Source organism: Pipra filicauda, unplaced genomic scaffold, assembly GCF_003945595.2.
Source record: "Pipra filicauda isolate LSUMZ 115617 unplaced genomic scaffold, ASM394559v2 scaffold6_size6359152_pilon, whole genome shotgun sequence".
NCBI lineage: Eukaryota > Metazoa > Chordata > Aves > Passeriformes > Pipridae > Pipra > Pipra filicauda.
This window is the reverse complement of record NW_024104865.1, coordinates 4,542,168-4,566,976: the sequence shown is the minus strand read 5'-3', so window position 1 is coordinate 4,566,976 and position 24,809 is coordinate 4,542,168. Positions and strand designations below refer to the sequence as shown.

The window sequence follows — 24,809 nt, the reverse complement described above, 5'->3', positions numbered from 1 at the left end:
TCACCATCTTCATAGCCCTCCTTTGGACACTTTCTAAGAGCTTTATATCTTCCTTACACTGAGGTGCCCAAAACAGCAGACAGATCCACTTCTCTTTCAGGTCAGTTTGGACTGATGCCAGAACTAAGAAGCTCAGAACATTTTAATGTTATTCTAAAGAGCAATCATGGGATTCAAACTCAAAAATCAGAATAAAAAAGCAACGAAACTCCTAGCCTTTCAGTTAGGTGATCTTGTTTCAAAGGGCAAAGGAAGTTCACTCACCCTTACTTGCAAAGCACCTCTGATGCAATTTACAGAAGCTAAAAGCAAGCTAAAACTAAGTAGGTAATGCCTGCATTATAGTAGTCAATTTTTAAATGAGGGTGGCAGCAGCTCTGCTTCAATAAGCAAGCCACATATTCTGCAATTAGAGAATTAGGAGACCTGACTTATTCTTTCCCAGTATTTTGTCTCTTCTTCTTTCTCGAGAGTGAATTGAAAGGACAAAGCATTATGGAGCTAACATGAGTCCCCTACCTTAGCTCTTTCTGCATCTGCCGAATTTCCCGGGACCCAGAATGGTTGCAGTTCAGCAAGTGGTCTGCCAGCTGCTGGAAAGCCACAACTCTTTTCCCAGCTGCTTCCAACTGGTGTCGGAATGTGTCATATCTGGCACAAAGTTGCTTTTGAAGGGAAAACAAGAATAAAAAAAAAAACAACAAAACCTTTTGAGTGCTCTCATTTCCCAAACATACCTGCTCATTTAACAGAGCACAGCCAAAAGACCATACTTACAGATGGAGACCCTGTAGAGTGACAGGATTTTACCTCCAAAGAACGTGAGGAGCTGCAAACTCTTAGTAAAACATGAGGTTTGTGATGCAAATGGGAGGCAGAAACATTATTAGTGGGGATGGAAACAAACATTCTATGTACAATGAATTTCAGTTATTAAATTATATGTTTTCCCTTCATGAATGCAAATGTGTATTCAGTACTGTAAATGGATAATGCAGTCTCATTTTAAGGTTTAGAATACAAGTTATTTTGAAATAGATTATAAAACGAGGATTCAGAACAGATATTGATTTTTAACAGGCTGATATTAGATTGGTTTCTATGCTCCGTGAAGAGGTATAGCTGTAGATGTTCGTACAGCAATCAGCAACCTCAATGAAAAAAAAAGAAAAAAAGGAAAAGTCCTAAATGGATACCATACTAAAATACTTGACTATTAAAAGTAGAAAGAGCTTGCTCTCTGAAGGCGTAGACATTTTAGCATGCAGTTGTTTCACACAGCTCAGCCCTCATAGTAGCAGGATGTAAGTGTTAGGCAATGCTGTCTGTTCTTCAGACCTTCCCACCCACTCTTCACCCTTTTCTCTTCCCATCTTCCAGTTATTTATCCTTATTCCTTACTCTGTCTTTTAAGTTTTCATGGACAACCTTAGAATCTGTTTAGAGTCTTAATACATATAGTTTATTTGATTTTTGATCTGTTACTCAAAAAACTCACCAAGACATGTTCATAATCATTTCCATAGTCTTCAGAGCTGGCTGTTTGTTTCTGCTGAGTGATCCAGTCTTCCAGATCTCCATATTCTCGTACAAACTCATGCAAGACAAGAGTTTCATCCAGCTTCTTCCCTCTGTTGGGGGAAGGAGAAAAGGTAATACAATTAGACCAAGGCAATACGGAGGAGGGTAATCAGTGACTTTCTTCCTATGAATCCCCAAAACCTCTCACAAAAGACTCACTCTCTGTAATGAAAGAGCTGACTATTTCTGAAAAGTGAAAAGTATGTTTGTAGGATGACAGCTGTCATCCAGGTCATACTCATCTCATTGGCTGGGTGTCCTGGAAAAGCGCTGTGCCTAGTTGAGTTCTACCCCTGTTCTGCTTTTGATTTCAGTTGGGTTTCATTCCTGAGGTTTTTTTTTGTTGGGTTTTTTTTCTTCCCATGGAAATATTTTTATTTTTTTCCAGATCTGCCCTGATCTGTCTTTCTAAGGATAATTGTATTGCTCATGAAAATGAGAAGGAAATCTTTCTGAGGATGGTGCATCAGGAAAGTGGATGCTATGAAAGCCTTTTGATGCAATTCTGTTTACATTGCCTGTTTAGCAAAATTGCTGCAACCATGGTCTAGAGTATCTTATAACTCAGGCAGACATGTTACAGGCCTTTCACAGTAAATAATATATCAATTTTCCATCTGCTAACACTGACTGACCATCATGCAAAAATTCCAGGAAAGATGAACTTGGCTTCCCTCTTTGAATCACAACTGCTCATCACAAGAGAGGTAGCCTGCTGAGAGAGAGTCCAGCCCAAAGAGAATGCAGATTAGAGGTACAAACCAGAGCGCCAATAAAGCACAACAAGACTCAGGTTAACATTAAGCATGAGTGAAAAAACAAAACATTTCTGTGTTCAACACACACACGTTTTGGTATTTCTAGATTGAGTATTTTTTTTTTTCTGAACTTTTCATTCACAGGATTTTCTATTGTTGCTTTTACTTTTTCAGTTGTAAACAAGAATAGAAACAAAAGGTAAAATACCAGGCTTAATAATTCTAGTATTCAGATTAATCTATTTGTTATTCTACTTGCAGAGCCTCATTCTTTTTCTGAATGAAATTTTTGTGAAAGAAAAATCTAAACTGTTCAGACATTTGTTCCTTCCTGACAACAAAGTGCTAAGAACCTGAGCTAACTGTCCCATTGTAAACACCTTGCTGTAATAATAACAGAAAGGAAGTGAAATGAAAAGTAAGTGATTCATTCAAGAATAAACAGCTTCCTATACTAACAGAGTCACTGGACATAAAGATAAGTGTATCTGTAATTTTCTCCCTTATATTATGTAACAAATTAAGTAATTTTCAAGCAACATTAAGGAAATCTTTTAAAAACACTTTTTTCTTATTTTCCTGTGGCATATTCCAAGTACCACAAATGCAAGTCAGAACCTGGCATCTCAAGTCACTTTACAGGAGGATGATTAAGGATAAAGAGGAAATTTGTGGGCTTCAAATTCTTAATATGTAGCAAAACTCCTTGAATACATTGTAGAGGTTTTGTTTAGCAAAAACGAAAAGCTTATAGGTGCTTGGAATTATAATATAGAAACAAGCAATTTCCTAAATACAATTGAAAAGGGAGGAGATAATTATTATGATCTAAATTCCAGTAAAGTAATTGGAGATATCAGTGGGCTTTGAATCAAAGCTAAGACCCAAGAGGCAATTCTAGTTTATACCTTGCTGCTGATAGCTCCTGTAACTCCTGGAGTCTTGAGCGAACTTGTTCCTTTGGTGCATCAACCTCAGTATACTGGATGAAGCCCACAAGAGGAAGACTTTGGGCACTTTCGCTCAGTTCTTTCATTAAATCTTGGTAAATGGCAATCTCATGCTCCAGTGCCTGGCAAAGAAAAATAGTGAATTGAGAGCCAGTTGTTGAAGATCCACTGTTTGTGAACAGCCTACAGTTGAGACATTAGATGATGAGAAATACTTTTGGGAAGGATATGACATTTCCAAGACTTGATCAATTTTAGATAATTTTCTAGCAACATTTTTTGAAAAAAAATGTACATAAATTCATACAAGTTAGGCGAATAAAGACAATTAGAATTTCCTGATGCATTATTAGGTAGAGAAAAATATCCCTGGAATAATGCTCTATCTGTGTCTTTGATTTTAGGAAAAAAATATAAGGCTTCTGCATGCATCTGTTGAAAAAGGAAAATAAGATGAAAATATTCACTATTATCCTTTTTACCCAAACTACATTTTCCCAGTCATATTAGTATACCGAATTGATCTCTTCTATCAGTCTATTCACACATGGACATATATCAACACAAAATATCTTGTAGATGGCTTGACACTCAATTACCAACAAGACAAAAAATTTTATAGCCTCAGACAGACCAAAATATCATGCTAGCTTATAGAATTTAAGCAGAGAAATACCTTATGTTTCTTGATGAGTTTCAGTGTTCCATCTTCATCTTTACCATAGTCCTTGCTTGTTACAAGTGGATATTTTTCTGCAATCCAAGCCTCCAGGTCTGAAGTATTCACTAAAAACTATCAGTTAAAGAGAGAACAAATGAGTTTTTACTTCAACTTTAAAAACACTCATATCATTTTTTTACCTAATAAATTCTAAATGGAGGGTGCACTGTAAGATTTACTGTGACATTTTATTAAATATTTAATTCACTGTTCTGTGAAATCATAAAAAGATGAAGGAGATCACAGATGGAAGACTTCAGCGCAGGATAACTAAGGTCTTTTCCAGGCATTACAGCTCTGGCAGTAAGTTTCAATTTGTCTCACTTTTCTTTCTTCACATCACTTTCCTTTCTGACTCTTTCTTTACCTTATTCACTAAGGGTAGGGGTTAACTGTATCATATCAGTGTGACATTTCTCCTTCCCCTACCTGAGAAGTTCAAATCACTATAAGAATCGGGCTTCATAAAATTTACAGTATGGATAAGTGTTTTTATAGATAGAGGAAATAAGAGACAGATGATCATATACCACAGGGAACATACCATAGCTGGTCCGGCGAACTCTGTGCAAACATTGTTTATGTCTAACAAACAGCATGTGCTACCTGAATAACTGAACTCCTACATGATCCACTGATGACAGAAAATTTGGATTATTGATATAAATATTTGCATGTAATTTTTAACTTTTTTTTTTTTTTTTTTTTAAAAAAAAGGATAAAGGCTAAGGATAAAATTCCAGAAGCCTATAGAAAATAATAGAATCAAAATCCCTAACTTTCTCTGAATCTTTACTGGGAACAGGTAAAGATTGGATAGCACAAAAAATCCCCTCTTTTCTGATTTTCTTATCATAATTCTCCAGTATGAAGGGCCAGTTCAGGATTCATTACATTAATTAAGTCAAAGCCTGAGGTTGTATAAAGATACTGAGAAGGGAGCTACTACTAGGAGAAATGTGTGTTCTGTACAGAACCATAAGGGGTGGATATAGAACTCAAAGGAAACCTCTAGAGCAGCAGGTCTAGGCTGGGGGCTGCATTCAACTACGCAATCCAGCCCTCCACTCCCATGAGTCTGGCCTCAAGCAACTGAAGAGAATACCAGTCCCAGCAGAGCTGACTTTTTATTCACTTTAATACTTTGGTCTCCTTATTTGTCTGAAGAAGCTACTGTGTAAGCTCTTTGCTGTAATTTGTACCTCCTGGAAGCCAACTGAGTGCTGTAGCTGCTTCATCCTTTCCTCACAGGACTTCTCCAAGCCCTGCCAGGCAGTCACAAGCTCCTGGCATTTCTCACTTATTTTCTGAGGTGATGGGTGCTGGCCTGCAACCATTGTCTTTCCTTTATCCAGGACCCGTTGGACTTGTTGTTTATGGGCAGTCACTTCTGCCTGCAGTTCCTGGGAACGAGATAAAATAAAAAGTAGAAATAAAGGAAGAAAATGTGAGGATAAATAAATTCTGTTACTCCTAGTCCTAAGGAAAACTGGCAGCTAGTGACAGTGGGTGGAGTGCAGCAAGTGGACACGGGTTGTCTATTTCTACAACACCTGCAGCTTCAGACACTACTCCCAGCCCCACTTGCATGATGCTCTGCTCTTGGTACTGCCATTGAGAGAGGAAAGAAGAGTATGTAAGGAAGCAGCAGACATCCCTTAACTTCCCTACACCAGAGTCCTCAGCCTTATGCTTTGATCTGGTCCTACCCCTTCTCCCCTTATCTTTACCATGCTCTTGTCCCTTCCCCTGTCCAGCAGTCAGGAAGGTTTGGGAGGTAGAACAGAACAAGAGATGAGACAAAGCTGGGTGAGTCAGCAAAGAGTGTTGAGCTGCTGGTCAGAAAACAGAATGTCCCAGAAGATGAATAGGGCTGGAGGATGATGGGAAGAGAGATACTGTCAACAGTACCATGAAAATTATTAGACTCCTGCTCCATAAGGCATCCCCATTGGTTTTATAATCTTTCTCATGGAATTTGCAATCAAGGTGCTGCAGAATCCAGCACTGCCTGTGGTGCAGGACAGCCAAGATGTCCCTCTGGCTGTGAGGAATTGCTACATAGAACCCAACTCCCCAGAAATCAGTGTTAACTTACCTTTATAAACATATTGACTGTAGCTTGTTCAAACCATTTTACAAGCAGTATAGAATTAAAATAAATGTTAAATGGCTGTTACATGCTCTTGTAGAAAATCTAGCATGCACGAACTTCAAGATTTCATGTATAAGGAAGCAGTAAGCATAAAGCTACAGTAGGACAAGCACGTAACAGTCAAAAAAAAAAAATCAACCCAGATTGAGCCACAAAGGAAAAAACCTCTTATTTTCTGTTTAGTGTAAGGTACACTGTCTTTTTATCCACTCTCAATAGGAAGAGTTACACAATTTCTCAGAATAGTAATACTCCAAAATAGGACAAATTTTGCAGTTCTCACAGGAATTTTGTATTTGCTCGGAAAATCATCACCACACTGCCGATTTGTCTCAATCCACTGAACCATTTTAGCTGGACTAGAGCTGTTAGCAGTGAATGCACTCATACAAAGTGTTAACTGTGCAGGTTTGCAGGCTGAGATGAAGTGCAATGTGTCACCATGCTATAATACACTTGATTAAAGGAGTTACCTTGTGTTTTTGCAACAGGTTTTGAGCCACATCCAAGGACTTCCCACAGTTGGTGGAATGGGCAATAGCCAAGTGCTCATTAATCCAGTTCAATTCCATGTCATGATAATGGTAGAACTCATAAAGATCCACTGCAGCTTCCAGCAACTTACGCCTCTCATAAAGAGGTGCTTCCAAAGACTCAAACCTAGGGGTTATCCATTAAATATATGTTAAAACAAAGCTTTATCCTAATTCTGCTACAGGAATTAGGCTATGATACCATTGTGAAGATTTCAAACGCTAGACACTTCTTCGCAATTAAATATCAATGGTTAATGCTGACTGCATATACAAGAATCCCTTCTACAGAAGGCTACTTATGACAAGTAGAACTATATGATAACACTAAACGTAAGCAGAGAAACTGATTTATGCTTTTGAAGTCCTAGGCTTGTCCTGTGGTGTTTTAAGAAACTAGTCACTATTAAAGCAATGGATGACCTACAGATAAGCAAGGGACTAGAGGAGGAGTGCAGCAGGCAAGGAGCAATGTCCAGCCACAGAGGTTGAGATGGGTCAACAGGTACAGTTGCAGATCAAAGCCTAATTGTGTTACAACTGGGAGGAGAAATCATTCCTGAGCATGGGTTAAACTTAATCAACTAAAAGACATTTTCTACAAGGTAGAATAAAAAATGCTATTTGTCATAAGGAGTGGAGACAAAAAGAGAGTGACACCTCACCTTTTCAGATATTTCTGTGTTTCATCCAGAATCCTCTGGGAGTCAAAGTGATTGGTGGCCATTTTCCTTGCATGAGATACAATAGCATTCATTTTCTCTGCCAGCTCATATGTCTCATTTTCCAGCTGTCTGTGCTGCTTGAGTAGATTACGGCTGGAGCGCAAATCATGGCCTGTCTCAGGTTCCTGAAGAACTTTCTCAATTTTCTCTATCTTCTTTTTGGCATCCTGCCAGGAAAAGATTACAGCACACTCATCCTGTCCTTTCAACACCATTTTCTTTCACTAATCCCTTCCTATGACAACTTCTTGGACACAATTTTTAAATCTAATTGTCTTTTCTTGATAACATAATGACTGAGTGTCTCTAAGAGGTCTCTCCCAGGAATATTTTCTTTTGCAAACTATTTTGGAGTACTCTCTGAGTCACTAAAACACACAATTAAAAACAGCCTCTTTGAACTATCTTCAGTGACATAATACAAAACAATCAAACAATCTTCAAAGATTTCAGATTGTAGCTACAACACAATGACAGTTCCATGTCATAATGGTATTGAAACACCTTCATAACACATTGTTCCTCTTGTATAATTTTCCTGGATGACAGTGTGCTTAATACAGTGCCTTGCCTCCAGCCCTCAAACTGACTCCAAGCAAGCATGTTTGCACAGCAATGACCTGACCCTTACAGAGTTTTGATTGTTTTCCTGGTACAGGATGCCCACACAGATGCAGTGCTGAGCCTGACCTCAACAGCTTTGTATCTTGGTGCCGTGCTGGCTCTGTTATCCTGCTCATAACTTTGGAGTGAGCTTGGTTAGCGTTACACTGAACTTTCTCTCTGGAGATTGTAGACAGAATGGACACTTTAAAATACACTTTTGTCTGGATGGTATTCTCCTCATTTTTTTGGCATCCACACAACACAGGAACCGGGCTCCTAGGCCATTCCTCCCCACTGTTCCCTGTGACTTCCTGACCTGGAGCAGTTCCATGAGCTGTTCTTGCTGTCCAGCTTGTCTCAGTTTGTCACCTCGCTCTATCATCTTGCCATACAATTCCTTCCAGTTCTTTTGAAGCTCTGACATCTTCTCCTGGATAGAAACTGCAGCATAATGGTTGTCTTGAATCAACTGATTTCCTTTCTGGAGAAACACAGCACATCATTTTATTAGCAGATCAGCAACTATGAAGTCTGGGACAAGATGAAAAACTTAGCTTCAAAATTGCCTTCACCTTTATCAGTGTCGTAAAGTGCTTCTCATTAGCCAACATTTCCTTCTCAGCAGCCTCATGCCACTTTAGTTTGCGTAGAACATTTGTTGGATCACGATAGGATTCATCTGATGCAATCTTGTACTTCTCTTCCATCCATATTAAAAGCTCAGCAGTATCACGATTAAACTCCTTACAGAAACAAACAGAATTAAATGGATTTAACTTCTGATTCTGTGTGGGTTTGCAGTGAAGAAATGTGATATATTTTCATATAAAAGTTGTTCTACACAATGAACACTTTTAAATGAAGTATGATCTTAAAACCATTAATGAGGTTTTAAGCCTTCATAGTAAAATCTCTTAGTCCCTTTTTACCACATTTACTAATGTGTTGCCTTTAATTGTCAGTGAATCAATTCTATCAATTCTCATTGATTGAATATTTTAACCATAAGAGGTCCAATCCTCCAGTATAACTTTGTATCTCAGCACTGAAAGCTGAATTTGGTGCCAAAACTTACAGTAACTACGCTAAAATATTAAGGTCCAGAACAATAATAAGTAATGAGCAGAATAAACTTATCCAGTAGACAAAACATTCTATTTGTATTTTTCATTTAAAAATCTCCATTTTTGTTTTGGAATTTTGCTATGGCTATAGCTTTGTAAGATTTATCACCAGTGCATCACCTGCTCCCTGGTGAGTGAGACTCTGTCTCACAGCCAAAGAGAAGGTGAGCTGCAGTAGGAATGCTCGGTAGTTTGAAATTTTGTCTCATAGTAGGACAAAGGGGAAAACTGAAAATTTACACACCTCTGACCAAATCTGCAGTACTACTCTTTTTACCTGTAGCTGCAGGGAATCCAACAATCTCTGTTTTCTCTTTGCATTGCTTTGTATCAGCTGCTCCCACCTTTGCCGGAGAGTGACCATTCTTTCTTCAATGCTACCAAGAAAAACAGGAAGTTCAATGCAGTACTAGTCTTATTGGTTTGCCTCGGTTCTGCTGTAGTCATGAGTACACTATAAATGTAATCTAGTTCCAACAACTCTGCTAACAGGAGGAAGGGATATACAGCCCTGTCCTACCACTGTGATGGGCTCATCTGGAAAGCAGCTATTGCTTGCCAGCTGCTCTGGATTTTCCTTTTGTATGGCTGTTACGTTAGTGAATTGTAGTCATGCACTAAAACACCGACACCTTCCTCTGTCCCGAATATTCCACCTTAACTAATAAATTTCTCTGTAATGTATGTACAATGAAGCTTTGGAATGACCTTCTAGTGTTGGCAAGAAATCAGATCTAAGGGCATTTTTTATAAATTCGTAGAGGGAGTTTTCAAGACATTATCACTTGTGATCACAAGAATATAGTCTTCTGATCCAAGAGGTCCATTCTAACCCTCTATTTCTAATTCTTGTTTGCAAAGGGGTCCCCTTAGTACATCCTAGTGGCTCTAGTACAGAAAAAGGAATTACAGATAACAGTTCAGATTCAATAAAGACACAAAAGATCTGCTCCCAATGAATTATGTCCTTGTGAAGTCTTCTGTAACTTTTTAAAAGCAAACAATAGTTCTAATACATGATACAGATAAATGAAAGAATTCTTTTTTGGTAGGCATTTAATCAGTTTACATTAAAGAAGTTTTGTCACTGTATGTAATTTATGATACAAGGCAAATTATTCTAGTGTTCTGCCAAATGCCAGTTCTAACCTAAAGCATTTTATTTATCTAGGAAATCTATTTAAAAAAAAAAAATCCTTTTCTCCTGCTCATCCAGCAGATCATGGTTTGGAGGTCAACTAATTTCTCCTCAGAGAAAGTTTTTCCTCTCCACCTAATCACACTGGATCATTTATTAAAGCTAAATAAATGTTTGGACTCACACATGAGATGCAAAGTGCCTGCTCTCTAGGAGGTTTGCCCCATTTTCATTAAGTGCTTCAACTCGTCTCTTCAGTGCCACCAGCACTTGTTCAAATTCCTGATGTTGCTTCAGCAGACTTCGAACAGCATCTACATGGTCCTGCATTTAAGAAAAAAAATTTGATCAAGACTTTTCTTGATTGTATTGTTGTTTCTCTAGCAGTGAAAAAAAAATCTGACCTTATTTTCCTCCTTCTCTCTCAGGCAGAGAATATAGTGTACATTTTGCATGTGCCTAAGGATGTTCAGGACTATAAACAAGCAGCAGGTGTTCAGGTTTGTGTCATATCTGATTCCTCTGTTCTATGTTTCCATTATTGTTTCGTTGTCAACTTTTAAGAAAGTCTGCATTCTAAATTTATGTCAGCATTCTGGTACATCTAGAGATGTGCAATACAACAGTCTGTAACTAAGTAAAACTTTATTCCACTCAGCTGATCCAAAAGTATCAATGCTTTAGGTTCAGCTGAAAACATAAGAGATGGTGAGACACCACAAACTCCTTCTTCACTGATCTTGTGAATATTGCCTGCATTTGTTTTTTTGCTTCATTTGCTTTAAAGTTCTTAAATCAATGAAAAGAAAAAGTGTTTTTTTTTTTAAAAAAAGTCATGTTTTTACTTAACAAAAAAAATTATGTTCAAGCTGAAATATTTTTTTTAATGGTTAACCACCAAACAGATGAGTCAATTTTATATAAACCATATGACATGTTCAAACATAGCAACAAATCACAACTCTAGTTGGTTTTAAATTTTTTTTTGAGAGACAATGAGCTTTTTTTCTCATGAAGATGAGCAAGAATATAAGAACATTAATGAGAACCTGAAAGTTTAATTCCCAACTATGAAAAAGTCATGACTATAAGAACAAGGAAACCAGTTTAACTAAGAAAATTGTTGCTACTCCCTGCATGGGGAGATGAGAAAACAAGATCAGCTGCTGTACATACCCCAAGGTCATCTCCCCGGAGAAAGGCCTCATGGCCAGAGAGGGCTGCATTGATACGGTCTCCTTCCCTATTGAACTTCTGCAATTCTAGGCCATCCTGCAGCTTTTTCAATCGCTGTTCCCACATTTTCAGCAGTTCTTTGTTCTCCTTGGCAAGACTCTCCATGGACTGGTGGACGTCCATGGTCCTGCTGTTACTGGGTTGTTGGTGGATTACTTTGTGCCCTAGCTCTTCCAGCTGCACAAATCTTTTCAGAGTCAAAAAGAAAAATGAGACCTCATTGCATGACGGAATATGAATTCTCTTTCATCACATCTCTTTGCTCTTTTAGCAGTGCCTATACATCAAGCTTCCCCCTTCCCTTTTACTCTTCTCCTGCTGGCCATGGTTGTGCACTACAAAATGCAGCTGGTTTTTTGCTCAGGGATATATGCTGCAGGCAGTAGGTGAGATTTCCCTATTTGGACAGAAAGCCCATATAAGCAGCAGGCTTTCACATCAAAAGGGAGAGTAGGGCAAACAATATCTGGAAATTCATAACAAGCAGAAGAAGAACTAAAAATTATGGCAAATGGAACATAAGGCCTGAGAAGGAGTGGGGGAACTGGAATAAAGTGCAGATGGCACTATCTGAGTTTGTCAAGAGAGCTTATGGAATACTGTTACTGCCAACATACAGCTTCTCCTTCCCCCTCCATCAGCCATCAGGATAAGTATGCAAAAGCTGACTGGATTTTGTGTTTTGCAGTCTCCTTTTGACAGTAAGTTTCAAGTGCATTTGAATAAACTTTTGGCATCACTTTCATGCACAATTTATGTACAAGATAGACATGTTTCATTTTCACAGTACTGTTGTCATATCACCCCACTGCCCACCCTCACAGAATCTCTCTACCTTTCTTTCTGAGATCTAATTTCTTTCAGCAGGTCTTGATGTTCCTTCAGCAATTGCTCTGCAGAAGCCACATCCACACCCATTTCTTCACTGCTCAGCTTCTCCTGAATGCCTTCTGCCCACAGTAGAAGCCTACGGCTGTCTTGCAGAAAGGACTGTTGATTTTGTGCCCACTGCAGAATGTCCTGCTTCTTTTGGGTCTCCAGCTTGAGCTTTGCCAGAAGCCTCTCCATGTTCTCTACCTGCTCGGTGATGGCCTTGCTCTCTGCGGGGTTGGTGTCCTTAATACTGAAATAAAATACATTCAATTGGATGAACAGGCATTTATTTAAAGTTTGAATCAAAACTCTTTAAAAGGAACAGATTTGGATATTTACACTTGCATTAAAAAGAAAGTCAGCTAGGGCAACAAATTCTCATTGTGAATGTATAGAAAACTCAAGGCAGTAAAAAATTTTAAAGTAGTGTTTCAAGTTCAAACTCCTATGCACAATTCTCTGCTATCTTCTTATGTTCACCCTTGCTTCCCCCGATTACCCTCTTTCAGGGTCTAAATGATACTTCCACATTTTGAACTAGATAAATCCCATTAGTAGAAGTAACTACTCTACTTGCTAGAAGTACAGACAATCCTGTGATATTTATCCTCCTACACCTGTGAAGTCTAGAAGCACTCACTTCACCAGTTACCCAGCCATAATCAGGAGAGATCATCTCCATCCAGCATGCAAGTTCGTTCTTTGGACTGCTAGAAAGAAAAACTTCAAAAGCTGCTCATCCTCTTTATAGCCATAATTTACAACTTGATCTTAGAGAACTATCAAAGAGTATGGAAAAAAAGAGAAGGTTACTTACGACTTTGCAACACTCCTCAAGTATTCAATTTTCCTCTCTATCACCAGGACCTCTCTCTCAACTGTATGCAGTTTGCGCTTGTCTGACTCCAGCCCAGCAGGCAAGTTCCCTGGTTCCAGATCCCTGAGCTGGACCATCTTGTCTTGCAGTAGTACTCCTATGCTCTGACAGTCCTGAAGAAATGTCTTCACATCAGCCACTCCAATCAGCTCGGAGCCCTTTTCCTCTTTCAGAGTTTCCATGCGCCTCCAACTTGAAGAAAGATAACAATTGTTATACATGAACTATATCCTTTTTTTTGTTCAGAAAAAGTCTTTTATAAAGATTTCATCAGGACTGAAGTGGGCTGAGGGGGTGAACACTAGCACTACCTCACAACATTTCGTATCAGTGCCATGTCAAACAAGGGGACCCTGCTCATTTCTGACCAGGTTCAGAACACGCTGAATATGATGCAAATCAACTACCATGGTCAAAATAAGGACCTGGCTGTGCCTCACGGTTCCCACTGAGTGACATGGTGCCAGGAGTATGTTCACAACAGGTACTAAATATACTTCATGAAGTTAAACATTTGATATTCCTTTCAAGGTTTGTGAAGGGTGTCCTCACCTGATGCTTAAGTAACCAAATCAGCTGCTGCAGTGCAGTACAGACAGAACTACTCTGAATACATCATTGTCACCTGTGGGTGAATTTACATTGTGCTCTAACATGCACACACAAATTGCTGCAGTTTAAATATCTTGGTGTCAGGGGCCTAGAAGCACCCCTTAGTCCTGGAGGCCTGACACTGGGCTCAGGGCCAGCCTACAGCCAGGATGAGGGCTGCCCCCCCTTCCCACTGATGAAACTGTTTGTCTAGATTGGGAATGAATGGTCGGGTCTCAATTGGCCCCATGAGACAATCCTCTGTTTATCAGTAGCACTTTTACCTGATGTTCATCTCTTCCAGCCAAACCTGGATCTCAGAATATTTGCTGGGACTGATCTTCCCATATTTAACCGCTAATTTTTCAATGTCTCCCAGCTGGCCTTTGCCTGCAGCCAGTTCCGTTAAAAAGCTCTAAAGTAGAAAAGATATAAGAATTAAGAACTTGAGGTTTTTCCATTTCTATGGACACAATTCCCAATAATCTGTCATATCCACTCATCTCCCACTTTCACAGTTGGCTTCTCCATTTACCAGCCTGCTGACAACATGCACAGCTGTGCACGTAGCTCTCCTACAGCTCTCCTGGCGTCCCCCGCTGTGCACAGTACACCTGTGCACATATGTCCCACTCCACTGGGGTGCAAGTGCACTGATGGATTTTTTCATCATTTGGCATTTTTTCCCAAGTGGTATAAGATAAACCACAAAAAGAATCCTTTTGTACCATGATATTTGTACAGGATACAATGCTCACAAAAAGATAAAGGAACAGAATCACATCAGCTTCTGTAATCTGGCATAGTCTGTATGAAAGAAATATCTGATCTATGCATGACTCTAAATTGAATGAAAAGACTCTCAAAACATAATTTCTCAACTATCTTTTCTCCCAAGGTCAATCTGATTTAAAAGGTGTCATCTGTGATCAGGGAAAAGGGATACCTGATATTTCTGCTGCATGACCTCCACATTGTCTGCTTGAGGTTGAAGAGTCCGGAAAATGTTCTCTTTATCTTTCATCCATGACTGAAATTCTTCGCAAGAGCTACAGAAGCGGTAATAGCCAATCATCTCCTCCAGAGCCTTTTTTCTGTTCTGTAAAACAGATGAAGACTTAAGTATTTTTGTAATGACTCCCTGCCATTTGAAGAAACAAACAAACAAAAAAAATCCTTGCATTTAAGCTACAATACACAGGTGATACTCCGTAATTTTCCCAGAAACTGCTGAAAGAGAACAGAAAGGTGATACTTCAAGATCACAATACTTCTTCCCAGAGCAACAGTAGTTTAAAAGCATAAGAGAAGCAGTTGGAGAGTACTCAGCCTCTGACAGGCAAGAAGGCCACTGTGCTACTTGCTGCTGCTGCTGACTGAAGACTTAACTCAGTAGTCTCAGGAACAGGTATGTCACATAGTCACAACATGTTTTTGTTGGTCTTTACGGCATGATTACACTAGGTGGGAATGCAAAATAGCATATTGAGAATGCAGGTTACAGTTGTTTATTTTTTCTGGTACCAGGCCAGACAGCCTGAATATTTAGGAGCTACAGCAAGCAACAATTATGGGGAAAAAAAAAAAAAGATTACAGAAAAGAATCTGCTTTTCATAAAATAAAAATACTAGAATGTAAATGGGAAGTTTGCCAGCATAAAACGGGTTTGGTACAAAACTTTAATGCTAATCTTGAGCCTTGAAGGCCTGCAGGAACTAACAGGATTGAGGCACATTATTAAACTGAAAGCAGAAGCCAGCACAGTACTTAATTTTTATTTGCATTACCTTGGATTTGACTTTTTTTTTGTGAAATGCAAAGCAGAAGGGGACACTATACCTCAGCCATGCTCTGCAGATTTTTGTAAAGTGAATCTATTTCGTCTTGGGTTTTCCAGATGTTCTCTGAATGAAAATGAACATCTGGACTTAAGGTTCCAGTGGATGCAGTTTCAGATGTTTCCCAGGTTCGACTGAATGGTATCTTAGTTGTCTTTTGATTTAAGTCACTTGGGGCTTCCCTCTTCATCACCTGTTAAGAAAAATTTAACTAAATCAATGAATGAATATTTCTGATTTGGATAAAAATTTCAGAAGGGAAATTTGGACTTGCTAGTTCAAATCACAGCATTCTGACCCTTTAAATCAAAAATTTCAAGTATTTCTTTGAATTCGTTTCCATTGTTTTATTCTGAAAGAATGAACCAAACAACTGAAAAAAATTTTGGTTTTGTTTAAAGAAGTTTAAATCATTTAAAAATATATTAATTGAGTAAAAATTCTCATTTTGGACCCAGATAAAAGTTGTTTTGTTGTAGGGGTTTTTTTTATATTTTTTATAAGTTTCCAAAGCAAGGCAATTGACTATGCTCACAGTTCTATTTGTGGTGATATTTTAGTACCTGAATATTTCCAGTTTCAAAGCCTGTGAGTGCCCTAGTGAATCAATACTTCTATTTGTATATGGATACCATCTTGTCACATACTTTTTCATGTTTAATAACAAAGCAATAAAATTTTTATTCTAATAAAAATTAATGCTGGATTGGTGGAGTAAAGGGAAGTGCTCATAGCTTTCATATTTGTTTGGCTAAACATTGAGTAAACATACAAGTCTAAGAGAAGCAAGCTATGAAATGTGTCATTCATCTCTTCTGAATTCTGTTATTAAGTGAACCGATTTCAAGTCAGAAGTTCCCTTTCTAGTCAGTGAAAAAGAGGGGCATCTGCAAAGGTTGACTTCATCCCATATGCCTTAACATCGTCCTGGATTGTATGAGTTGCTTCTGGAGTTGTGGGATGGTTCATCACTGCATCAGGGTACAAAAAGAATTTGTAAAGATGTTTTGATTAAGTGTCTGCTCTTTAAAGATGACTGAAATTAATAATTACGAGAATAAAGACTGAGAAAGTATTTCTGAGGATGGGTAGAGGGAACTAATAGGACGAGAGTATTTCTAGCACTTCAGAGAACACTAACTAGGTGTGCTACAAGCGGCCAACGAACCTCTTTGTCACCTAAAAATTTGCCTCAATTCTAATTAAAAACTTAATTTGGAATATTTTATGTTGTCAAAATCAAAATATCTTATATAACTAAGAACCATTTCATTTACATTTTTCAACAAAATGTGACACAATCCCTTATCTACTTACGGCAGCTGGAGCTTGCTGTGCTGCAATGTCAGCCTGCTGTTTCAGGCGTGTCATCTCAGAGGAATAGGCTGCAATCTCCTTCTCCAGGCGCAAGTGACGATGCAACAGTGCTTCTGCACTCGATTCATCTTTTCCATAGTCCTTGCTGGCTAGAAGGGGCTGCCTTTCTCGCAACCATGAATTTGCTTCATTGATGTCAGCAAAGTACTAAACACAGGGAAGAAAACATTTGGATTCATCCTGAAAGTATCGTATCCAGCTACTTCTTCTTTATAAAATTATGAATAAGGAGAAATTCCATTAAGTTTGTAGCCATAAGGTTACTACTTTGTGTCACAAAAGCTATGAGTAAGGTAGCTCTAAATCCATGATGTATTTCATGCTTGTATCACAGATAATTCACAGAATCACAGTGAGTAAAGAGATTCAAAGATTGCCTATATAGCTCTTTAAAAGCTCCTAATTAGCTAAAATTTCATGGTGCATAATAGTGGCAGTAAAAGAAACCCACAATGTATGATGTTATTAGGTACTATGTAATTCCAGCAGATATTTTCTAAATGTTTAAGGAACAAACAATGAACTTAGTCTACAACAGAAGTTTACTTCTTTTTTCCAGAATTTGCAGTCTGCCTGGCTATGGTCGTAAAAAATGAGAACAAGCTTTTGAGACATAGAATAAAGGTACAACAGAAAAAAAAAAAAGAAAATCCATAGTAGTGAAGAAAAAATAAAGAAGAACTAAAGCACCATAGTGGTGTTAAACTTACTAAATGGAAGAGAGAATTTAGACTTTCTCAAGGACAAAGACGTTCAGTTTTGTTCAAGTATTTCATGGAAACAACAGACTGAAAAAAAACTTAGGAAAGGGAGATTGGGAAAAGAAAAAAGGGGACCTGAGATAATGTGATGTGATTTAAGAATGCTGCTTTTTAAGAGTTATTTATTTGCAGATATTTGAGTGCTTGCAGGAGTAAAATCATAGGTCAGAATGGCAGTGTCAAACATTTGGCAGGCTTTGTGAAGTTCATGGTCAACCTAAGTTTTACAACACGTTACTTTTGTTGTTGGTTTTTGGAGTTCTTTTTTTTATGTGAGGAAAATGTCACACAGCTACCCCAATCCCATTCTCTAAAAAGACTCTGCATCAGCACTATCATGTGAGTTATTTCCACTAGCATTTTCACCTTTAGAGCAACTCCCAGCTGCTCAAATCTCCTGCCTGGCATGCTTGCAAGAGGATTGAGACTTCACTGCCACAGATCCTGTTGAAGACCAACATCTGAAGGCTTTCCTGCCATACCCTCCACGTGGAGGCATTTGGCAGAACTGAGCCACATCCATGTCCCCCGTACACACATCACAGCAGAGCCCTCTTACCTGTTTGATGAGAGCTGCTGCCTGCAGGCGGCTTTTGCGATCAGCCACCTCATTTTGGAGCTGCTGCCACAGCTTCTGGAGGTTGTCTGTCTGCCTCAGAATGTCATCCTGGCGAGCAGGGTTCTTTTGGCTGAGCTCCCAGCCCCTTCTCATCACATTCGCACATATGGCTCTGTGGGAATTGCACTCTGCTTCAAGAGCCTAGCACAAGGATGGGAAACATGTCAGCATAACTCATTCCCCACCAGTGAGAGAAAAGAAGGGGTCCTACTCTGCTACTGTAATGCATACATTTCCTAGAGCCCATGTCTTATTCATGCCTAAGATATTTCCCTTAGCTCTCTGAGATGATTGCCCCTCTGCTCCCCACACTGTTCTACTTCTAGCCTTTGATCTGAAGCTTGTTATGCAGTCTTCTCTGAATGAGATACTTGTCATCCACCAATTCAGCTGTCTCATGCTTTCCAGAAGGAACAAATACACAAACAGATGCACACAAATGTATATTAAAATAACAGAAGAGGCTCCTGTTTCTGTTATCATATGAAAGTTCTCAAGCCCACAGGTCTCTTGACTTGTTCACAGTGATTCTTTACCATAAGAAGGCACTAGCTCATATAGCTAAACTTTTGATATTAAGCCACAGCAAGGTCTGTGACAACAGGTTTGTAAGGTCATACAATATTATTCGTTCTGCCTACTGATATCTGTCTTCTTTTCACCATCTCTCTCTTTCCCCACATCTCTCTTGGCCAGGAAAGGAGGGTGAGAAAAACAAAAATTAGCAATCTGTTGTTTTCTGCCCATCAAAAGTTAGCTAATATGAAGCTCAGTGTCTTCACTAGAAGCCCCACTTCTAAGTCCAGTAGGAAGCATATTCTTTCTCTATCATTTCCTTCCCCTTTTGGGGAAAAAATCCCTACACTATACATTTTTTAAAAATTCCAAACCCTGGTCATGACACTTGAGATAAGGAGCAGTTTGACAGCTTTTTTTAAGTGAACTGAACTGTAACTGACTGAACTGAAACACACTGATGTTCAAAACTCTTGCTTTAATACAAAGACAAGGCACCACCAGCAAAGTAAGATACCTTGTTCTTCTGAATAGAGGCTGTAATCTGGCTGACATCTTTCCCTAATGTTGTAGTTCTTGCTAGCTTCCATTTCTCAGAGACCCATGATTCCTCCTCTTTGCAGTCACGGAAGAATTCAAAGAGCTTCAAAGCCTCTTCTAGCTGAGATTTTCTAAATCAAGGAAACAAACAGTGTATGTCAGTCAGAAGTAGGATTCCATGGAGACAATGGTAGCATAATCAAAGAAGAATTTAAAAATCAAAAATTTGAATGCTTTTAGTTCCTCTTTTTCATATATTAATTTATTCATGGAATAAGACAAAAGAAACAAAGCTACATTTCCTTCTTTCTCTAGATGAAATAACTGCTTGCTAATCAGACTTCTCATAAAACAAGTTTTAATAAATGCTGAGAATGAAGTTATTCTTCATCTGTGAAAGTGAGTGATCCTTTCAGTCAATTGCAATCAAGACACTCAAGTTGCTTTTGTTCTGTCTTTGTAAATGAAAAAAATTCAAATGCTGGGAAGCTGTGCCCTCTGATTAAAGAAGTGATTGGCCATCCTAATCAGGAAGAACAGAGATATAAGCATAGCCCTACCGTGATTTGCTCAGAGCTGTAAGGTTTTGATACAGCTGATGAAGCATCTGAACTTTTGCATAAAGCAGTTCTGGTTTAATTGTGCTGTCCTTGCTGATTTCTGTTGTCCTCTGGGTGATATGTGTCAATCTACCACCATAGGAAGAGATCTGCGAGTCAATCAAGCTGTGATTCTGTAGCAAATCTACTACTTCCAGGAGCTGCTTACCACAATCCTGGGAATTCACTAGGACCTACAAACAAAGTGAGAGAAAAAAAAAGGCATTGGTCGAGAGTGCATCCAGGGGCTTAGTACAAACAAATCAGTTGAAAGATTTGTGTTGACTCTCATAGCTTCTAAGCGTCCAAGAATACCAGCTAGGTAAAGCTAAAAAGCTGCCTATTTAGAGGAATTATACTTTTCTTTCAATTTCACAAGCTAATGGCAACAATTCAGAATTTCTATCTAATGCAGTGCAAGTAATGGTCTCTTCAAATAAATATCTGTTTTAGTACCTAATTTACTACTATTGATTAAGGACTCAAGGTCTCAGAATTTGTGGGAGTGATGAATATCCCTTTCCTATAAACCCATCTGTAGGCAGATTGATTTACAATCTGTATTTTGAGAATTTTACAATATCCCATTTTATGGTATGTTCTAACTGCTGTGTTCTTTTATTTGAGGAACCCAATTGCCTATCTAAATAATGAAAATAAGTTCTTCACAGTATTTAATTGGTGGCTGATGAAGGTACCAAGTGCTTACAAGTCAATTCTCCTTCTAACTGTATCAATAGATACAATCATCAATCCTATTGTAGGATACTATCTTTCCTTATCAATCTTCTCCCACATCCTCAGGCTATGATGGTTCCAGCAACACTATTACCATTAGGTGTTCTTTGCTTACTAACACTAGGAGAGAAAGATTTATAATTTGGAGACAGCTCTTATCTTTAATTTGAAATTCAAAACTTCATATAGCATGTTGGCTCTTTCAACTTGGGCACAAGGTAACCTGTAGTCATAAGGATTATTCTGTCTTCAAGAACAAAGAATGGATATATACTCCCTGCCATTACAAAATCAAAATGATTCTGGTTATTATTCATGCTAAAGAGAAGACTTTGTGCTCTGTCACTCTTGTAACAACTGGAAATTCTTGCTAAAAGCAAACTGTGCATTTACAGTGGAACTTTTCTTTCTCGCAAGCTTATAAACCTGAAAGCCTGAGCTAGTTCTCATCTGTATAAACACTGGAGGTACTTCCAGAAGCTACTTCAGAAGAATTATGTGGAATGGAAACAGAAGGCCATTTTATTCCACTTTTCCTTCTACATTTCTAAATTTAGATAAGATTATTTCCCGCCTTTATTTTACTATATAACTTGACCCTGCAGTGCACTCCCTGTAATACCATACTTGGCTTTCTGATTAGAGAGAGCCCCTATAGCAAAGCCTATTTTTTTCTCATGTAGTTACCTGTGATGATGAACTGAAATGCACAGTTAGGCATCTAAGTAAAAATTGTGCATTTTTACATAGCTGATAGACTTATCTCTTGGCACCACCCAGTCCCTGGAACAAGGCAGTTTTTCCAGGGACACTAGCAGCAGTGCAAGTTCTGTGCTGGTGGAGAGGGCTCAGTACCTGCAGCTCTTTCAGCTCCTCTGTAATGGCATCAATGTCCCTTAGAAGGCCAAGAATTTCCTGCATTGTACCCAGGGATTGTTCTCGTCTCTGCAGCTGATCCAGGAGATCCTGCCATTGCTTTGAAATGGTTTTTTGCCTACAAAGGAAGAGAAAGAAATGATCGATTTGGACCAAAGGCTCTGGACAGCACTGAAGGATTCTCAGTGTTTGTAGCTTTAGAGGAGCTAAATGAACATGCACAACTCTTCACAATAGTGTAAGAGAATAGGTCATGATCAGAAAACAGGTCAAAGCATTGTTGTTACAGGTATTTTGACTAGCGCATCAATTGTGATAGACTTCTTAAAATTTAGAAGTTTTTTTTATGGATGTTCATACCTGACATTCCCCATTGCTTTCATTTCATACAGTGGAAAGGCTTGGAAAAAAAGAAGTGGTGTTTAAATGGCTGCTTAAAGTAAAATATTAATCTAAACCATACCATGTTACAATCTGATCCCGTAAAGAGTTTAAATTCCTCTTTTATAACTGCTTTTCTTAGTTTTCCCATAGGTTTCTGATTTTGTCCGAACTTAGAAAAGCATTGAAATACCACAAAATAAGTCATTTGTATGGCATTCTTAGACATTCACAAATCAGGCTATATAATAGCCCAAGATAATCGGAGAAGTTATAATGTCTCAATATTTGCTCCAAAGTGGAGTCAATCTGAGAAGACTTTGTGCCTTAATCAATTTGTATTTCCTCAAACTGCAGAATGAAAAAGAAATGTGTTGATTTGGGAAAAAAAAAAGTATCTAAGCATTTTTGATGGAAGATAGAATATTTGATTGAAATTTTTAGATACATTTTCATATAAAAAAAAAAATCTTAAAATTATTTTTCACCCTAAATCAGTCTGAGAGTTTGATCATTCAAGGCAAAAATTAGAATTTTGAAGGAGATGAAACATTTGCCTTATCTGCTGAAACTATTCACAGATAGAAGAAATTCCTGCCAGTTCTACTCATAAGGAGCAGAGCAAAGATTTATAACTACAAATAATTTTCTTCCATGACACCACAGAATTTCAGTTAATTTTGACCTCCATCAACACACAGTCTCATGACCGTCACTCACTTCTTCAAGATTTGATCTTTGCTGTGAAAGTTCTCTTGGCTAATAACAGTGGCCATTTCATCCAAAGCTGTGAAGCGTTCCTTCCTGGGCAGTACATCTGCCACAATGGCTTCCAGCTTCTTACTGGCAGCCTCCATCCTGTCCACACTCTCTGGCCAGAAGTCCTGCTTCCCAATAACTTTCCTCATGTCTTCTAAGTAGGCCTCACGCAGGGCTGCCTTCTTCAGGAACCTCTGCGCTAGCTGTTCCAGCCTTTCTAGCCTAAGCATCTCCTTTTGCAGTGCTTTTCCCCGGTTGTGCTCTGACTTTTCCAGTATGATCCAATGCTTTTCCACATCCTGCAGCATCTTCCCCTCTGGGGGCAAGTATGGCCGTTGGTTGTTGGCTCTCTGTTTGGTCCTGATGTTGAAGAGATGAGCTTCAATCATGCCCTTCTCTTGATATTTGGGGGGTTTCTCCACAGTGCGGAAGGTTTTGAAGTTGGCCATGAGCAGCCACATTTCCTGAAGAGAGTTGGGGAAATGACGGTCATCCAGTTCCATCACCTTCTGCTTAATCCATTTCAGGAGGTCAGAGACCATCTGCTCATACAGAAGCTTCAAGTCATCTATCTCCTTCAGCAAGAACACAATCTGTGATTGGAATATAAAGTTACAAGCCACATAAGAAACAGAATGAAGCAAGGTGGGTGAATAGAAAGCAGCATCTTCAGCAGTCATCACATTTTTATACAGGTTTGGTGGTAGCTGTCGCATCTGAGGCCAGGTGAAATCCTAGACTAGCCTTCCATGAAATGCAGATAAATAAATATTATTTAATGTCTCATTTCAGTTTCTATTCAAGCAAACATTAGTTTTGGACTAAACAGCATGTAAGTGGAGACTGTCAGTGATTCCTATGTGGGCTGACTAGAAAGCAAGAATCCCAAACTAAGGGTTCACATTTTTTGTTTCGCAATAAAAACCCCAGATTTTTTTCCCCCCAGTCTTGTTGCTAAATCTAAACCAATTCTGTCCTAATATGCAATTACACCCTCGTAGCTTCTCCAGTTTAGGGTGTTAGGAAACCATCTGACAAGATCCTGGTTCTCCCACATGCACACAGTAGACTGCGGTCAAACAGCCCCTTCTCAATCTCCTCTGTTGGAGCTGTTTCTCTTTATATAAATTATTAGAAAATGTATGGTGGCCCAACAGAGTCTGGTAAAGATGCTAACTCTGATTCAATACTAACTTCTCAAGTCCAGGACATTTATCTGTTTCATCTGTGGCCTGATCTAACTTTATTTCAAGTTCAGGTAAATACTGGAGCAAACATCTAGAATGAAATCCATAATGAAATAAAAAGCATTAGAGTGGAATTATCCTTTCTTTCCACTATATATTTTTTCCATCTTTGTATTTTTACTTCATATTATTTTTTTTTCCTCATCCTAACTTAGTAACCCTCCTGCAGATGTGAGGTTTAATGCTGAACGATGTTGTCTGCCTCTATCATTTCGCTGAGTTTTCCTGCTCCAGCCAGGCAGATTAGTGAGGGAGATGGCACCGAGAAAAGACCCAGTCCTTCCAAGTGATAATCTGCTTTTACCTACCAGAAAGTGCACTTGGCAATGAATAAGGGTCACAGTGTAAGAGGAGTAAAATAGCACCAACCTTCAGTGCAGGAAAAGCAGCCCGTGACATCAGGGCTCCCTTCTGTATTTTCTGCCATCGTACCCAGTTCTTGCTGAAAGATCCTAGCAAATGCATGGTCACCTCACATGGGAGAGGGAAAGGAGATTTACCTCCCAGAGCTGTTTCTCTCTGCCAACCTGGTCACACACTTAGTCTGAACTCAAAGGCTTCCTTGACACATTCAGGCTTCCCTCCCAATCCTATTAGTAAATTCAGAGCTGTCTATTTGAGAGGACTAAGGACATGAAGAGATTAACATCAGTTTCCTTCTCCTTCTGAACCTTTGTGTGTATCAGAAA

General features: G+C 38.8%; 1 protein-coding gene across 1 annotated transcript in view; it reads right to left on the bottom strand.

Moving 5' to 3' along the window:
• Positions 1-24,809, bottom strand: part of SPTBN5 (spectrin beta, non-erythrocytic 5) — a 102,493-nt gene that overhangs the window by 63,876 nt on the left and 13,808 nt on the right. Inside the window, exons 7-29 of the mRNA XM_039388983.1 lie at positions 22,835-23,466; positions 21,713-21,851; positions 20,081-20,313; positions 19,498-19,651; positions 18,405-18,605; positions 17,025-17,231; positions 15,709-15,900; positions 14,815-14,967; positions 14,153-14,283; positions 13,218-13,469; positions 12,363-12,650; positions 11,468-11,714; positions 10,476-10,615; positions 9,431-9,530; positions 8,602-8,772; positions 8,346-8,510; positions 7,364-7,590; positions 6,639-6,825; positions 5,213-5,413; positions 3,966-4,082; positions 3,248-3,411; positions 1,499-1,631; positions 520-665 (exon numbers count right to left, since the gene is read on the bottom strand). Of these exons, the coding sequence (XP_039244917.1) occupies positions 520-665; positions 1,499-1,631; positions 3,248-3,411; positions 3,966-4,082; positions 5,213-5,413; positions 6,639-6,825; positions 7,364-7,590; positions 8,346-8,510; positions 8,602-8,772; positions 9,431-9,530; positions 10,476-10,615; positions 11,468-11,714; positions 12,363-12,650; positions 13,218-13,469; positions 14,153-14,283; positions 14,815-14,967; positions 15,709-15,900; positions 17,025-17,231; positions 18,405-18,605; positions 19,498-19,651; positions 20,081-20,313; positions 21,713-21,851; positions 22,835-23,466 (4,580 nt within the window). The remainder of the gene's footprint in view (positions 1-519; positions 666-1,498; positions 1,632-3,247; positions 3,412-3,965; positions 4,083-5,212; positions 5,414-6,638; positions 6,826-7,363; positions 7,591-8,345; positions 8,511-8,601; positions 8,773-9,430; positions 9,531-10,475; positions 10,616-11,467; positions 11,715-12,362; positions 12,651-13,217; positions 13,470-14,152; positions 14,284-14,814; positions 14,968-15,708; positions 15,901-17,024; positions 17,232-18,404; positions 18,606-19,497; positions 19,652-20,080; positions 20,314-21,712; positions 21,852-22,834; positions 23,467-24,809) is intronic.